At 40.8% G+C, this 18,499-nt stretch overlaps 1 protein-coding gene and 1 long non-coding RNA gene across 2 annotated transcripts in view; both read right to left on the bottom strand.

Annotated features, from left to right (window-relative positions):
- Positions 1 to 2,548, bottom strand: part of LOC120745968 — a 28,499-nt gene extending 25,951 nt beyond the window's left edge. Inside the window, exon 1 of the long non-coding RNA XR_005698734.1 lies at positions 2,539 to 2,548. This is a non-coding gene — a long non-coding RNA (uncharacterized LOC120745968). The remainder of the gene's footprint in view (positions 1 to 2,538) is intronic.
- A 7,521-nt stretch (positions 2,549 to 10,069) lies between these two features.
- Positions 10,070 to 18,499, bottom strand: part of LOC120745967 (2-lysophosphatidate phosphatase PLPPR4) — a 50,025-nt gene continuing 41,595 nt past the window's right edge. The window contains exons 5-7 of the mRNA XM_040051201.1: positions 14,746 to 14,803; positions 13,407 to 13,580; positions 10,070 to 12,831 (exon numbers count right to left, since the gene is read on the bottom strand). Coding sequence (XP_039907135.1) covers positions 11,134 to 12,831; positions 13,407 to 13,580; positions 14,746 to 14,803 — 1,930 coding nt within the window. The 3' untranslated portion in view covers positions 10,070 to 11,133. The remainder of the gene's footprint in view (positions 12,832 to 13,406; positions 13,581 to 14,745; positions 14,804 to 18,499) is intronic.

Here is an 18,499-nt window from a genome sequence, read left to right as displayed (position 1 = left end):
GCTGTTCTCTCACTACCTCTAAATTCATTCTTTTTGGGAGAATTTGACAAGCACTCAAATGTCTACAGGAAACTTATAATGACATCTTGGTGTTCATATAACTTAGACCTATTATTTAGGTCTGGCAGAGAAAGCTTGGAGCATGAAGCCATAGAAAAGCAATGGTGGACAAGAAAGGGGGCGTCTTTGTTTCTTTTCAAAAAACCTAAATGATGCATACCCCAAAATGGAAGTGGTCCCATCTCTTTATCACTTTCTGTTCACCAGATATTTACAAAAACAACCACTTCCTGGTCGCAATGCATTATGGGCCGTCTCAAAAATTAAATGTTTTGCTTAAAACCATTTGGATATTTGTCTCTGACCCTGTTACCACCCCCTCTGCTAGGCGACAGGTGGGGAGAAACATACACAAGCCCTCTCACGAAATCAGAGTAAATAAGGGGTTTTATTGCAAACGTTAAACTGAAAAGCGACAGGGCTGTTCAACAGACCACCGGGCAAACAATTAATACACAAATACACAAAGAAAAGAACAGGCAAGAATAAAAGCTAAGGGTTAACTAAGGAGAACCAGCAAACACAAGACTCTAATAAAACTAAGGTCAGTTGTATATTAGGGGTTACAAACACAGTTCAAATGCTAGGCAGACGAGGAGGACACTGCATGCTCATGTCAGAGCAGTAGTTCCCCGTAGTGTGAGGGATCTTCAGCCTTTTATACCTACCAGGCAGCCAATCGTCCGCGTGGTCTGGCACACTTTAATCTGCATAAAAGAAGGCCGGCACAGGTCTCCCAGTAACCAATCACCCACGAGTCACTTGCATTTGCATGAACAAAAAAAGGCAGTCTCACTCCCTCCAAGGCCCAGGGCCGTAACAGACCCCACAGATGTTGCATTGCCACAAAGGCCTGTCTGGTGGTATGCATAACTTAATTTCATCTAGAAGTGACATGCATGTATGGCTTTAATGGGTACGTTATCATTCAAAAATCAGGTATAGGAAGCAAATGTGATAAATAGGGCTGTCCTGGTACCAACAACATTTCAACTGCTGAACAGAAGTCACGCAGCCGAGGCTGGGCTCTTTGTTATCTTTCCCCCCTAGTCTCAGCAGACCTAATGTAGAAAACAACATATTCTATCTTTAAATTATTACACAAGCACTTTATCCTTTTGAGTGAAGCAGCTTTTGCATATCCTGTGTGTACTTTTAAATTATTGATTTTACATTTTTTAATTATTCACCATTTACTTGACAGTTTGGTTTGAAACCCTTCTGCAGTATGTTAGATTTTATACAAATGAACTCTTCAAAAGCTTTAGTGCACAAAATGCATCCTTTTTTATCCAGTGGAATAGTAAATGGACTGGTACATTCAAAGTGCTTCGTACTGCAAAATCAGGTTCACCAAATTGCTTATTTATGCTTTCTGGTCTGACTGGTTCGATTCTGCTTTTCTTTCTCTCTTCTTCTACCCTTCTCTATTAATGATTTCTCAGGTGGAACCAGGAAGTATATCAAGAAGAAGTCTGCCAGACTGTATCTGTGAACATGGTGACAACCAGGCCACTTTGGGCTTAGGTCTGTTTAGAACATTTTGCTTACCTGTAATCTCTGTGGCCATGGCCATTTTACAATGCTGTGATTGCAGCCATTCCCCAACTCTCTGTGAATGGTACTCATGGCCATTGATCAGTGGGTTTTGGTCAGTGGTTGTTGATGATGGTCATGAGAATTTGCATAATTATGATGAAGGAACTGACCTCCCAGCCCATTGTTCCTTCAGTGGGCTGGTTTCAGTCATTATGCAAATGTACTGTTTATAAGATTTGGGGAAACCTGCAGTCAGCTGAGACTGAAGACGTCACCTGGATGAGTGACGAAACGTTTCTCCCACAAAACGCTACGTCCAGATGAACACAATCAACTTTTGGAGATTTATTTTCCTGGTTTTGTGCAATACTTGCAAGGCTGTCCCAGAGGCTGTGGAGCTTTTCAGCTTGTTGGAGTGTGTGTATTCTTTCTTCAGCACCTCCCTCGGCAATCATCATAAGTTTATGGAGGATCAGTCAAAGCTTGAATTATCAAAAACTGACCGTGTGCAACTTTCAAACACTTGCTGGGCATGTCAGTTGTGATCAATTAGTGCAGTTCTTGATACACTGACTGCCATTTTGGAGTGCCTGCTACCTGCCATTGGATCCCCCATAGCTGTTGGTCTCAGAGCAAAGCTCTACAAGTTCTCAGCAGTCTTTGCACTACTTTCACACTTCTGTCTGTAACTGAAGGACTCCACAAGTTCCTGCAGAAAGAGACTTTAGACCTGGCAGAAGCTTTCATCTGCAAACAAGCTGTGTGTGACACACTTAAGGGCAAACTCTCAGGTGCATTTGCCACAGAGCTGTATGTGAAAACCAAGGCCCTGTGCAACACCCACAGTATCCCTGAACCAGGTGCCAAGATGAGGCAAAAACAGAAGATAAGGGAGGATTTTGTGCTGGAGGCAACTGTGGGTTCATGCACTGAATGGACAACTCAGTCATATCGGAAAGAGTGTTACTTTTCCCTTGTGTGGATCGGATGGTTTGCAAGCTTCATCAAAGATTTTCCAGTGTAGATGCAGGGCTACTAAAAGGCAACTCTTCTGTTTTCTTTTCATTAAAATTTAAAACATTTAAGGCCAAACAAACTCTAATGTCATCTAACATGCCAAGAGTGGGCATCCTTCTGCCTCAGGGGCAAATAACTTTGGCAGTCATCAGCGTAACGATGACATGAGATCGATGCCTTCTAAGGATGGAACCCAGAGGCAATAAATACTGCAAAAAAAGCAGTGGCCCTAAAATTAAGCCCTGTGGGCCTAAACCAATTAAGTGCAGTGCCACCAATGCCCACTAAATCACTTATCGAAATATTAAAATATTGTGGTCCAGTGTGTCAACGGCAGCAGTTAGGTCAAGCAACACCAGAACAACGTGGTTACCAGAATCACATGTTGTTATGGATCTTTAATAATGCAGACTCTGTGCTATGAAGGGTTTTAAAACCTGATTGAAAAACCTCCAGGATGCTGTTATCATCTAGAAAATATTTCAGTTAACAAAATGGAAAGAAAAGCAGTTTGGAAATAGCCCTATAATTAGCCAATAGAGTGTGATCGAGGCCAGGTTTCTTAAGCAATGGCTGCACTACTGCATGTTTGAAATTTGCAGGAACCACACCAGAGGACAGCTAATAATGGCAAGAACAGAGTGCTCTGTACTAGGACAGGATCACGGTGGGGGAAGCTGGTGAACCACATCCTCTAAAAGGGAGAAAGTCACAAACTCAAACTGAGTAAAAACAGCAGAGTCAGGAGCCATGGTGATGACAACCTTTTCAAGATTACCTAGCGGTAGTCTTTTGTGTTTGAAATTTGAAATGACACCTTTTTCCATCTGCGTTCTGCTCAGCGACGTTCCCTCTTGGTAGAGCATACTGAGTCTACCCCGTCTTTAATACTCGAATCAATGCTGATCTGAAATCACAACAGGAAATATACTGGTTGGTTTCATTAACAAACATTTATTCAAATAGTTGAGACAGTGCACAGTTTGTCTTCTACCCTGATCATCGTCCTCTGGACACACAGAATCCAGTGGCTGATTTTGTGTGTGAGATGCTAGATCCAATGATTTATGCAATCAAAACTTTGTAGTATTTGACTGTTGCACAATATCACAACAAGTGAACTATTATAACTCAGCTGACTGTAAATGCATTTTTCTGTGTATCATCATACAGCTGATCACATCAGAAAACATTTATTCACCCAGGGACAACACAAGAGTCTACACATGGAGAGAGTATTCATTCACAGTTCTACCCACTGGATTTACATTTCTACCCGTGTGCTACATTTACTTTACTTTGGATTTGATCTTTGGGACTGCTAAATCAGGAAATAAAGTAACTAAATTTTGTGTAAATGTTCATGTCATTTTTCTTTATGGCCAACTTTTATTTTAATTTATTTAAGAGAGTGAGGATAGGATTGCTTTGACCTAAGCTTTACTCTAAAGAATATAATGTGTAATTCTCACCATCACATCTTTTATATAAAATTTTGTAAACGTGGCAATGTTCAGGTGACATCACACAGGCTGGTTTAATAAATGTCATAAGGGGGGCAATTCTGATGTTTTCCTTTGAAGGTTTTAAGAGGCTAATGTAAAATTCATTGGTGCACATTCATTGCACAACTCTGAAAGTGAGAAATGAAATCATTGTGGAAGTGCCACAAAATGTTGTTCTTCTTAAGGCTAATCCTGGCTGACTCAGAATTCAAAGTCCCCACAGACTCCCACATTAAAATGACTAAGTGACCCACTCACTTCTGCACTCCAAGGTTCAGCACGTATATTATGAACAGAAGGTGTATTCTCTTTTCTTGGTACCATTTTCCCTAAATGTAATCTTTACTTTCACTGTTTTCTCAATGACACCCACTTATATGTCTCCTGCAGGCCTCATTCCTCCCCCCCACCTTCTCTAATTTTCTTAAGCTCAAAGAGGATAAAACTGAAATCCTTCTCATCTGCACCAAATCCAACCTACTGAAGGCAAATCATTTCACTCTCACTACTGACAGCTCCACGGTTTCCCGTTCACCTCAGGTAACGAGCCATGGTGTCATCCTAGATAGCTCACTATCCAATAAATCTGACAACAACGATCTCACCCATTCTGCCTACTTCCATCTACACCACATTAACCGATTACATTCTTCTCTTTCCACCCAGTCTACGTCCATTCTTGTCCAAAGTCTCGCTACCTCCCGCATTGACTATTGTAATTTTCTCTTACATGGTTTCCCCCAAAAATCCCTCCATAAGCTGCAACTGGTTCAACTGCTTGCTTTATTACCAGAACCCCCTCCTACCAGCACATCAACCCCTTCCTTCAGGAACTTCACGGTAGTATTCAAACTTCTGCTCACCTTCAAGGCCCGTCATAACCTCGCTCCTCCTTTCTGACCTGTTAAGCACTACCTCTTCGCTCACTTTGATCTTCCTCTTTCCAAATTCCTGTGCCTTCTTTCCACCTCAGCACGATGGGAAGCAGAGCGTTCAGCTGCTCTGCTCCCAGGCTGTGGAACTCTCTACCCCCTGATATAAGAAACATTGGTTCTCTTCCCCAGTTTCAACTCAAACCTACTGTCCAAGTCTGCATATTCACTGTGAACTTATTGTTTATTTTATCTTCTTTTTTATTGTTCTTCATTTTGTCATTGTTCTACTATGTGTTTTACCTCTTTTTTAAGCGTCCTTGGGTGTCTTGAAAGGTGCTTTTAAATAAAATGTATTATTATTATTATTATTATTATTATTATTATTATGACAGTCCATTTTTCCAAACTCGCAAAATACTCCTTGAGCAGGAGGAAGTCACAGGTTTTTCAGACCGTGGTTCAATTTTGGGAACTTAATCTTTTCTGTTGTACATAGTTCAGTTTGGGAAAGGTTTGTGGTCTTAAGTGTTGTACTTTACCGTAAATATGGAAAAAGATTTAAATGTAATTTTTATGTGGTGCCAATGGGTTCTGAAGATGTGTTCATGTGTTCATATGGGGTGGCTGTAGCTCAGGTGGTAGAGCAGGTCACCGTTAGGAGGGTTAGGTGGTTAAGTGGTTAGGTGGTTCAATCCTAGTCTGCTCCAGTCTGCATGCCAAATATTCAAGATACTAACCCCAGGTTGCTTTCCGATGCATCCATCAGAGTGTGAATGTTAGTTAGACAGCACTAAAAACGTAGAAAAGTGCTTGTATGAATGGGCGTGTTTGGGTGAATGAATGAGTTGTATAAAGCATTTTGAGTGCTCAGATAGAGTAGAAAAGCGCTATATAAAACCAGCCCATTTACCATTTGTGATGTGCCTGAATGGCAATGGCTGGTGAGAACCAGTGAGGTTGAGGGTTTTGTCTTTTTGCAGGATTTGGTGCTAAGAAACAATAGGAAAAATATTTGCAAAAAGTAGCACTGCAGTTGTGCTTTTCACTGAAACCTTTCACCCTCATCACAGACTGGTAACCTGTCCAGAACGTACCATGGTTGTACAATGGTAACATTCAAACAGTGATAGCAAAGATAGAAATGCCCCTCCATGAACAGCAACCTTACCATGGTATAGGGATTTATATGTCACAGTGATCCCAGTGTTGCTGGGATTTTTTTTCCTGTGGTAGGGGAACAAAATCCCGGGTCCTGGGTGAGGGGCCAGACTAAGAGCGATTCAGTTGACTGCTGTGACAGGAAAAAAAACAAGGCCAAGACCAACAAAGGCCCCAGTCCGGTAGATCTTCAACTCCACAGAACAGAACAGTATTCCAAGGGAAGCTGGAACACCAAGATTATGCAGACCATGTTCTGCATCTCATTTGCTGATTTGCAAGATAATTGGTGCCTGTCATGGTGGTAATCCCTGAAGCAGATGGTAGAATGTCCACCAAAGTGGAAACTTCTAAGCAGATCTCTGTTTGTTTTTAATCAACAGTCACAATAACCGTGATAATGGGAGAGATTTCAGAATCACCATGAAATACAATTATTGAGAGAATGTGCATACACTGGCTTCTACACAGTATAGAGTATTAAAGATTCATCACCTGGATTAGTTTTGATAGAAATAAATTGCTCAATGGCACAAAATAAATTTGCAGCGAACATGATGCTGCTCTTGCATTCGTGGAAAGATTGGTCCACACATTTTATACGCTTAGTCATGTAAAATCACATTTTTTATTTTCATCGTGATAATTATACTGAGGTATTACAATTTTCTTTGAAATTTGTTACACATAGCACCTGTAAATGAGGGTTTTATATATATATATATATATATATATATATATATACATTGGGCTGTTGGGCAATGCTACAAGTGAATCCTGACATCCTGACATCCTGAATGACATCCTGTGGGGGCTCTATAAATTTGACATTTTATTCAATTTTCTTTGTAGTTTTGTTGTGTGTGTGTGTGTGTGTGTATCCTGTTGTATATCTAATGTGACTAACTTGAAACGTTCCATGCTTTCATAGTAAATATTCCAGTTGTTGGTCACCAATATTTACAAAAAAACCCAAAAATCACTAGTCTGGTACCAGGAAAAAAAAACATCTTCAAAAGTGATTGTCATTTAGCAAAACACAGATTGTCACCCATTTTATTCATCTATATCTGCTCTTATGTGGATCGAGCATTCATAACATAAAGTACATACAACTTTTACTTTGTGTGTTTCTTTGTTTCTCCAATATAATCCGGTCTTTTAAGTCTGACGTCATTAACCGTGCCCGGGCTCAAACTCTGCTTCAGGCCCCAAAGTCAAACTAACACTGCGGCATCACTAAGAGTTAAAAACTGTTTAAATTCTTTCATCTGTAATAAAATGATCAGTGTTCTGCTTTACCAGGTGTAACAATTAAGTTTAACATCCAGGCATCCATGAAAACAGAATTTATTAAATTTAACAGAGTTTGAAGTTAGCAGGAAGTTAGCTCGCTAGCTTCCACCTAAACATAATATAGCATGTTCTGACTGAGAGACTTCTGAAACAATTCAAACCTGCAGCTCTGTTATCACTTCCAACATAAATGAAGACAGAAAACTAAACAGCAGTGACGTTTGTAGGGTTACTGAACGATGTTTCCTCTAATTTTTCATGTGTCTGAGCGAACACACAAAATCCCTGAGCGGTCCCTTGGACCACTGTGAGCAACAGCAGACGTGTGCACTGTGGTCACGCCAGCATCGAATCCATCCAAGGTTTATTAAAATAATCAAAGCACAGCATTTACATTTATGTTAGACTTTTGTTTTTGTTGTTTTTGCTCACAGGCTTTCGAGCATTTTCCTTATAAAACGCCGTTTTTACCGTTTCTTCCCGCAGTAAATATAAACAACGACAGTATTCATGAAGAAAACCAAACATTGCAGATATTTTTATCATAACTCTGGTTTTACGTGGCCGATCAACACAATTTAAAAACTGCTATAAAGTCCACACTTTTCCCGTCAGTTGTTCCGTCTGTCCTGCTCACATCTCCAATGGTTGTACACGTTGTCATTAACGTGGCTTCACTCCACATCAGCCGCTTTGCTAAAACACCGGTGTCGGCACATAAGGACGCTGTCATAGCCTGTCAACCACGTTGATTAGCTGCGTATATACGAATGTGAATCGCATCATTGGCTGGACTATGGGATAAGGTGGCATCGTTCTAATCCCATACGGGAGCAGCCAGTCACTGACTAACACTGCAAAACTGAATTGTTAAAGTTTTAATTTTAATTTCAATTCAGGTTAGATTTTTTTTGTGTGTGCAACACAGATTTTCTGTGCGCAGAGACATGCCAGCAGTGCGCAATTGCGCACGTGCGCAGCTTAGAGGGAACATTGTTATTGAAGTTGGGCTAGCTGGTATATAATGATGTGCTACATGATCACTAGCGACACAGCTACATTAGCATAGCATAAACACAGTGAAGCTGGAGGATGAACGCTAACTTTTTTCCACTCGATAAAAGTTAACGTGAGGGTTCCCGATGGTTAGGAACAAATGTAATCACATGGCAGGATGCTGTAAACGGACCAAACTTCAGTCACGAGAACAACTGAGATAATCCATCCACAATACGAGGTTAGTCATTAATATACTGCTGCATGGGCTGGGCTGTAGTTACATCGTAAGGTTTTAAAAACTGAGCTTTAAAAGGATTAGCGGTAATAAAAATTGAAAGAGGCTGACAGTGATCACTGACTGTTTTTAACCCTTTAAGACCTACCATAGAACCAAGTCCGCCAGAGCTTATATTATATTTTTACATGGTGTGGTGCCATTTTTGGGAGCATTTCAAGTTGCTATACCTCAATACAACAATTATAGCCCAGATTTTAATAATATGTATTCATTAAGTGCATAGTAATTACATAAATTGCAAAAAAGTGCAATAAACTACAAAAAAATTGAAAATCGTTTTTGCTTTTTTAACATATATTTCTAGTTAGAGAAATTTAAGAGGCTTATCCCTCAAAACTGTAAATACAAAAAAGTTGCACAAAATAGTTTCCTACCACAGGAAATTTATTTTGAGTGTCTTCATAGTTTTATTTTTGAAATACACAAATTTTTATATACTGCAGGAAAAACGAAAATAAATATTATACTGCAAATTTGCAAAAAAGCAGCATATGCATCAAAATAAACTATTTCCAGCAGTGCAATATGAGTCCTAAGCATCCCAGAAAAGACACAGAAAGTCAGAAAGTCAAACATAACTTTTAAAAACACCAGTATAGGCCCTGAGGCCCTGATGGTAAAAAAAAAAACTACATTTCCGCAAAAATGACGTCACTTCCGGTTTCGGGCAGGTAATGGCGGACATGCGATAGTTCGCGCTGATGTCTATTCCAACGTAGGAAGTGTTATGAACAGCTGATCGGATCGGCAAAACGTGTTTCTGGAATATTATGTTTTTGTTGCTGCAAGTGCTTTTTATGCAGTTTTTGAAAAGCTATATGTGGAAGGAAACTGTGACCTAAGACAAGCTGATGGCATAAAATGTAAGTACAACTCCTCCGGTTTCATATGCAAAAAAAATTATTGCGCTAGCTTACGTGGTTGCAGAGCTACTGGGATTTAAAAATAGTTACGCAAAACAGAGCGTGCCCGCTCCGACCGGCTCTAAAGGGTTAAGGGCTTGTTGAGATTAAATAGAAGAAGATAGAAAGCATTAAAACATGTTAAAAACACAATAGCCTTAATAAATTCAGAGTAGTTTGGGCCCAGAAGCAGGATTCATCACGTCATCACTTAAAGACCAGATTTGTAAGGTGTCTCTATCTGGTAACGAGACTGTAATTAAAATTACTTTTAGATGTGTTAAATGCAAAATAACCTCAGAAGTTATAATTCAAATTTTAACAAAGGGTACGTGACATTAAAATTATGGTGCAACACATGCTTTTACACTGCTATAGATCTGTGCCTGAAAATGCATAGGTATTTTTCCCCTTGTTTTGCTGGGACATTATGGAGAAAGTGGACAGGAAAGCAAGTCGAGAGAAGGGACACGACATGCAGGAACCTGGAGCAGATTCAAACCCAGGCCTGTGCTGTAGCCTTTTAACATGTGGGCCACCTGCTGAAATGGGTGAGCAATTTAGGGACTGTAGACATGGTTTTTATATCCAAACTCTAGGTGCTGAATATTCTGTTACTTTATCGTGAACAAAAAGTTAAAGTGTTCCACTAAAAGCTACAAAGACAATTTAAATCAACCTGCCACGTAGGGAAGGAGACTTGAGGTTAATTGCACTGCCTTTTTAAAAATTTACTAATTACCTCTCAGTATAAAGAAGAAGATTTCACCAGTTTGCTGCCTTGTTGTGCTTAGATCTGGGACCCACGTGGAGGTCCAAATATAGGTAGAGGATATAAAGACAAAATTGGGGTTAACGATATACGTTGTACAGTAAACACTTATTTCAGTGCAAGTCACAGCATATTTGACGTCATAGCTACAGAAGGAATGCTAAGCACACTTATGGTTTAAACAGTGTTTTGTTGAATATGTGGAATTTGTACAGAAAAGAGACAGAATATAAAAGTTCTCTCTTTCACATGTCATTCTTTAACGCTTTATGAAATATTACATTTTGCATCTATTGGGATTTTACATTATGTCATGTAGTAAGTGAACCGTTTTTGGGGGTGTAGCACCATACACAGTATTTACAGTTCAGAGAACGAAACATTGGTTTTACGGCTATGATACAAGTATTTTTAGTAGTCTGCTACACTTTCACTGTTTCTGTGCTACTTTTTTGTGGATGTTTTTATCCAAAACACTATAAAAAAGGTTCCACTGGCAGAGCATCTACATTACAATAGGGAGTGACCACAAAAGTACACAGTGATTTCTACAACACTTAAAAGGTTGTGCTTTAGTGTAAACACTTACAAAAATCATGCTGACTAAAACCCTTTCTTTTATTTTATTATCATATAGACATTGGCAGGTTGTAAATTTGGGGATTCCTTAAAAATATTGTTGCATCTCATCAGTGCTCAGTTTTTTATTATTTTAGTCCTTGTAAACAGGAGTAATAGATGTTCCCTTGTAGAAAATATTCCGAGCATTATCTGGGCTGTTGGCTCTCTCTGGAATCAGGATGATGTTATTGACTTTTCTTTGTAGTGTGGACTCTCGACTTGAGGTGACTGAAGGGGTTTCTGAAGCACTCTCTCCACCTTCGCCACTGCCACCACCTCCTCCAGACCCAGAAGTGCTTCCATCACCTGGAGTTACCCTTATAGTAGAGAGGCCCTGTGGTTGAACCCTCTGCTCTGACTGCCCAGTTTTCTGCGTGTGAACTGTAATTATGGGTGGGGTGCTAATGGTGGCAGTGGTAGTAACAATGTGATTGGCACGCTTTCTGTCAATAGATCCTTCACGTATTGAGTCAGAGCTTTCTGAGTCTCTGTTCAGATCATTGAGCTCAAAAGACTGCCTCAAACACCCACTTGATGCTCCCCCTACACCAATCATCTCTGTACCTCCACCGGCTCCAGTGCCGTGATCCAGGGATCGCCACCTCCATGTTCCGCTTCCATCTGTAGATGGAGCTTGGATCACTGGTCTGCTGTTTTCGGGGTGTGCTTCTACTCTGACAATTGCACCAGTGCTCCCTGAAATACTGCCTGATGTGCTGCCCAATGAGCTGGGCCCTGTGGTGTTGGTGGGGTCTTGATCAGTAAGTGCCCTGTAGTGAGCAGTGCCTTGGAAACTCCCTGTGTTGTTGCACGCCATGCTGCTTTCATCTAAGCTTTTCGAATGGGTCTGTAGAAGTCCTTGCTGTTTAGACATAGCAATCACTTGCATGATTCGAGGTTGGAGATTCTGCCCATTTTCATTAGTCCTGCAGGTTGCAGTCTTCTCTGCAGCTCTTTGCCAGGTAGCCTGGATAGTGCTGTTTGTTGTTGACATCCCCTCATTTCCTCCTCCGCCTCCCACTGTCCTGTCAGAGATGGCATAACTTTCATGACCTTCCTCTGGTATGTGGACCAGTTGAGAAGACCCAGGTCGAGGCTGCATGTTTATCCTAGCTCCTCCAGTGATACCACTACAGTTAGTGGGTAAAGTTGTACTAGCACCTGTGGCCAGTTTGGCCATATATGCATGGGCATCAAAACCACCATTCAGACCCATAGCAGATGGCTCAGAGCTTGATCGGAGTTCCATGCTGCCATGATGGTGTGGATGCTGGGAGGTCGGCCCTGATGACGAGTCTACAGACGAGGAGAATGAATCTGGGACCTGAAGAGAACACTTATGAGTGTTGTTCTTACTTTTCCATTGAGACAAAAGCTGCTTTGAGCGGCTAGAGTCCATGGAGGCATGGTGGAGGGTGGCAGCATGGCGCCTAGCTGCCTCTTCATATGCTGCCATAGCCTGTGGGGTGTGGACCCGAGGGAGAGTGTGACTAAAGGTCATCATGGCATCTTTGCTGTGGGGGCTGTGTGGGGATATCACTTCCACATCTGCACTAGAGCGCTTCAGGCTTCCATCGGGCCTCTGCTGCTGAAGACCTCGGTGAAGCAGACCCTCAGAATGGGAGATGGGGATGGTAGGCTCCCCAGATATGCTAGCTTTCATTTGCAGGTGGTTGAGGACAGCTTCCTGGCTAATATGTGGCAAGGAGCAAGGTGGGCAGTGCACAAGTGCAGGAGGACTGCTGCTGGTCTCCTCACTAGACTGAAAATTTCCAACTGCATACAATCCCTGGCAACAGAGAAACAGAGAAACACTTCTAGGTTCTTTTACGTAAAACCTAATATAATATTAATATGATTTCATGCTTGATACCTGGATTCTGATTTTGGATAGGCTAGTGTAATTTGGGCAGGGCCTTGTAACTACAGTAATACTACCCTTTTTATTACAAGCGATTTCAAGTGTGTGTATAAATTAAGGAAAAACAGAAAATACTTCTCATGGGCCTTCAAGATGGGTCTATTGTTGAACTGGATGGATTCAGGTCCCTTAATCCCACCCATAACACTGTGAACAATTTAGTCGGTTCAATGCTTTATACTACATTGAAAGCCCCAGTCTTTCTTGAGACTATTTGATCGAGTGCTTTGATGTGAGAAAAAATCCCACTGACTTTGGTGATTGTCTAACTCAATTTGAATCCAATTAAATCTCATACATACCTGATAAAATATCTAACCTTGATTTAAATTAAGTTGGTTGAAAACTTAAAAGCAGCCAACACATGTGTCTCCAAACATAAACTTTTATTATGATGAGAACATCTGTACCCATAGTGGCAAAAACCACATCTAATTCCATACCAGATAGACAGCAACAGCACCTCCAAGTAGAAAGCCCAGGTAGACGTCCATTGCGTGGTTCTTGTATTGAATAATCCTGGTCAAGCCACAAATGATGGCACTCATAATAAAAGAAAAGACGAGCAGGGGCTTAAGTAGCTTGGATGAGTCCGTCAGAGTGCTGTTGAAATACATCTGCAACATACGGCAAATACAATACTGGTTTTATTTATAGCCTTAAGCTTATTGGTTTTTGTCATATACGCTTAGGGAGGTAGCATACTGTGGGTCTGTCTCAAAATACTACCATTTCCCCCAAACAATAAAAACAAATTTATGGAGTGCACAGCTAAGGAATGAGCTGAAGCTACACTCAGCTGAAGCTGATACAATTGATTTTGAACAATTTCAGCACTTTGTACAATATGTCTCATTCACCAATATAAGTGCATTTTTCCTATGTCTAAATACAACAATTTTCACTTTTGCTGCTCAAAGCATCTTCCATGAGGAGTCTAAGGAGCTCGGAAAGAAAAGTGTCCGGACTTCTTTAAGTTTCCTTGAAGATGTTTCATCCGAGAAGCTTCTTCAGTTCTAAGAGCAACTGGTGAGTCCCAGATTTAAGCTCCATGGGAGTGTCCCCCCACGAGGGTCATGGACCCCCTAATGATCCTCTCCCTAATCACATGAGCCAAGGTGTGAAAACGGGTGTAGGTCACAATCAGCCAGGGTTTTGGGTGAGCTCATTGTGAAACCTAGCCCCACCCCATCTTGTGATTTCCTGAGGTCAAATGCTCTAGGATGTGTGCGGAGGGAAGGATCTCAAAACTGGATTATAGATGGCAGACAGTTGGTGTCGTAAACCACCGCCTCTGTTCAAAGATGGTCGCTCACAGAGGACATAGATGCTTCTTTCACTCCTCTTTCAAACCATCTGTGCTCTCCGTACAAAATGTGAACAGTGGCGTCCTCAAAAGAGTGACCTTTGTCCTTTAGATGGACAGCTGAGTCTTGTCCCGTCGAGATGGACTCAACTGTCCATCTGCATCTAAAGGACCAAGGTCACTCTTTGTATAGATCCTTTTCTTTTCAAGCTCCTTAAACTACGATAACCTGGATGACTGAGAACCTTCACAGACATATTCCATGAGGAGAAAAACTCATTTTACATTTTAACTGAAAAGAAAGCCTGTTTGGTTCACAGAGGGTTGAGTTGTTTGTTATGTAACTGATAAAAAAAATAAGAAGATAAGTTGATAAGTTGTTAAGTCAAATAGACAACGGTATCCTAAGAAGTTGTGAGGGACCTCTGCTGTAACATTGGGGATTACCATTTGCACGAGCTCAAAACATCACTTACCGAAACATAGACGGCAGCAAAGGATGCCAGAGTAGCATGCTGTGATGGGAAGGATTTCCTGCAAGAGACAAAAGAACAAAAACAAATTCATCCAAGATTCACCTCAGCAGGAGAGCAGGAGGTAAAAAGAAACACAACTGGCCTGAGATATCAAAAACAAAATCCTACACACTATCTTAGGGACTAAATGACTGAACCAAAACTGAACCTCATTTCATGTGCTCTGTAACATTGCAGTCATATGTTTACTAATGAAACACATACAAGCATAGAGACAAGGCTTGCCTAAGGATACTATTGTTGTAAACTGGCCTATATAAACAAAGCAGAACCAAATTAAGCTAGCGTTATAAACTGCAGAGTGCTACAGAAGGAAAGTGAATCTGTAGCTTAGTTTCTCACTCTGCTCCATCCATGACCTACTTATGACAGCTCCTGATATTAAAGCCTCATGCTAACTCCTGACTCTGCATATGTGCACATTGGTAAGTATTGGTGCATTTATGGAGCTGTATGATTTGTTTGTGTGTTCATCCTGAAAACATAGTTGCACAGTTGCAACATCTGTGGTGTCATGCAAATTGCATTAAGGGTTTGAAAACAGATAGCACAGCTTATGTCAGCACTAGAAGTGGGTCAACTCTAGTGCTGACATAACCATTATAAATATATCTGCATTAATCTCATTGTAACACAAGTGTTGCAATGTATGTCAGTTTAAAACTGAGGTTTCAATACAAAACGTAATAAATAATACAAAAGACATGCATAATATTTAAAGCTGGAGTGCAATAATCATTTGAAGCCTCCTTTAAACCAGTCGTAGTAGTAGCGTCCAAAAAGCACCTCTTTGGCTCTTGGAACACATGCAGGAAGGAACAGACCACTGTCTCTCTCAGAGGGGGAAGAAGTCCGGTTGTAAACTCAGAACAACACATACAGCACATACACACAGTTGTGCTGCTTTAAAAAAAATTCTGTCAGATACAATATTAGAGAGATTAAATGTTTGTAATGTTCATTCTGTAAAATCTGTCTATTCACCATCTCTTCAGAGAAACTTGTCTCTTCTGCTTCAACTTTTGTATTTTCTTTCTAATTAACAATCAGAAAATCATACTTCAGCCTTAGGGGACATATACGAAGAAAACCATGACATCTGAAAATAAAGTATTCCGTTAAAAACACATAACATCCTAGAAATTGTGTGGTTGTTTTTTTTGTACATCTTTTGTACAAACAAGTATTTGTACAAGTTACTTGATTACTGGTAATTGTAATCATGTTGATGACAAATTGATTTTTCCAGTTGGTTTTCCAATTTAAATTGTTTTTTTCCCTTCTTGTATAATGACTAGGATATCATTTTTCTTGTCATTACTGCTCAGGGTAGTTCTCATGACATAAATGCTGCATTTTGGGGGGAGTTATTCTCTTCTATACCAACTGGTCAGTAAGAAGTAGTGAGCCTGTTTTGAAAATGTAAGGAGTAGAAAGTATATATTTATGTTAAAATGTAGGGAGCAAAAGGAAAAACATTTGTGTTTATTGTTCAGTTCTACAAAGCAGATGTGACGAGACTGTGCACCCTTGTAATGTGAGGCCTCCCACTGCTATGTGGTGTCTATAGCTCAGGAGGCAGAGCAGGTCTTCTACCTTATTAGAAGGTTAGTGGTTGGTAGTTCAATCCCTGCATGCTCCAGTCTGCATACCAAATGTCTTTGGCCAAGAAAATAACTACAAGTTGTTCTCTGGTGCATCCATCAGAGTATAAATCTTGCATAGAAAAAAGTGCTTGCATGAATGGGTGAATGAGGCAAAAAGTACTCAGGTGGAGTAGAAAAGCACTATATAAGAACCAATCTGTAGGTTTGCTTATAATAATCAGTCTGCTGTAACTGTATGCCAGGCGTTTATTAGCAGCCAACATGAGCGTCCGTACACTCTTAACAGGAAGTACACATAACCCCCAGAGGGAACCACAGCGACACCTGCTGGAACTCTCTGTAACAGCAACAACAGGAGGCAGTATGGACAAACATAACATTGCTGTTATCTACATCCCCCTTTTCAATTTTTTTTTCTCAGTTTTGCACTTTTCAGGCAAACCCAAATCAAACAACACCACTGTAATGGAAGAACTTATCAGGTTATGGATTACACAACAAAATGAAGATTCAAATATCAAATGGAATTCACAGTAATCATTGTCATAACTGCGACAAGTATGCAATAACATAACACGAGATAAAACGCATTTCAAAACAAAAAATACAGCACCAGTGTGCTTTTAATCCACGTATTTACTATTCGGTTTAGACACTCTACCAGATCTGGTTCGGTACAAGTTGTCATCAGAGCGTACTTGGCATTTTGTAGGTGTTATCACCTGTTCTGACTGTTTTGTGCCATGTTGTGGTGGGTCGAGTTGAACTTGAATTGTTTCATGTTTGTTGGTTTGTGTTTTATTAGGTTCAGTTTCATCCGCTCGTCGAGATGTGTCCAGTTCATCTTGTGTTGTAGCGAGCTTTTCGGGTTGAGGCTCGCTCACAGGCAGAAGATGTTGTCTGTTGCGCCTGTATTCTTTTCCACCCGACTCAACGACATAAGAGCGAGGTTCAGCACATGCTTTACTTACAACTCCAATCTTGTCATGTCCTCTCTGTGTTTGTAATCTCACCACCTCGTTTGGTGTTAATGGACTGAGCAGCTTGCTGGACTTGTCGTAGTGCTGTTTTTGAGTTTTACGCTTTTTTGTGAGTTGAGTTTTGATAGTGGTTGTCACTTTTGCTGTTGGTGTTAGCAGTTTTTTGCACACAGGAAGGGTTGACCGCGTTCGTCTTGATAGCAGCCTCTGTGCTGGTGAGCCAAGAATGTTGTCTCGTGGCGTGTTGCGTAGATGTAACAGGTTCAAATAGAAATCAGTTCCATCTCTTTTTGATGTTTCAAGGAGTCTTTTAGCACTCCGGACAGCTCTTTCACTGAGTCCATTTGACTGAGGGAACTCAGGGCTGCTTGTGACATGTATGAACTCCCAGTGTGTGGCAAACTTACGAAAGGTCTGGCTGGTAAACTGGGTGCCATTGTCTGAGTACAGTTTCTGTGGTATCCCTTGTACTGAGAAGTGGTGTTTGAGTTTGTTAATGACTGAGGCAGATGTTAGGTTTTCAAGTTTATCTATTTCAAACCATCCAGAATATGAATCCACGAGCACGAGATAGTGGCGAGTGTCCCATTCGAATATGTCTGTGGCTGTGATGGACCAGGGAAGATCAGGAATTTGGTGTAGTTTCAGGGGTTGTTTTTGTTGGTGAGGCTTTAGACTGTTGCAAATGCTGCATGATTTGACTTTGTTCTCAATGTCAGAGTTTATTGTCAGCCAGAATACACTGTCCCTTGCTCTCCTTTTTGTAGACTCCATGCCTGGATGTCCCTTGTGTAGTTCCTGTAGATAGGTTTCATGTAGTGATGCTGGAACGATGGCTCTGTTGCCTTTCATAATGACATTGTTGTCGATGATTAGTTCATCGTGGTAGCTGAAGAATGGTTTTATTGTTATAGGCACACTACTTGCTTGTTTTGGCCACCCCTGCTGGATGTAGCGAGCAAGTGTCTGTAGAGTAGCGTCCTTCGAGGTGTGTTCGGTGAGCTCTTGTAGGCGTTTTGGTGAGATGAGCTGAAGTGACATTACCTCGAAGTCGCGCCCCTCTTCCTTTAGAGGTTGCTCATCCAGCGTTGGTGTGCAAGAGAGTGT

Source organism: Simochromis diagramma, unplaced genomic scaffold (assembly GCF_900408965.1).
Source record: "Simochromis diagramma unplaced genomic scaffold, fSimDia1.1 OVJJ01000644.1, whole genome shotgun sequence".
Taxonomy (NCBI): domain Eukaryota; kingdom Metazoa; phylum Chordata; class Actinopteri; order Cichliformes; family Cichlidae; genus Simochromis; species Simochromis diagramma.
The sequence above is the reverse complement of the archived record's forward strand: the minus strand, read 5'-3'. Positions and strand labels throughout refer to the sequence as shown.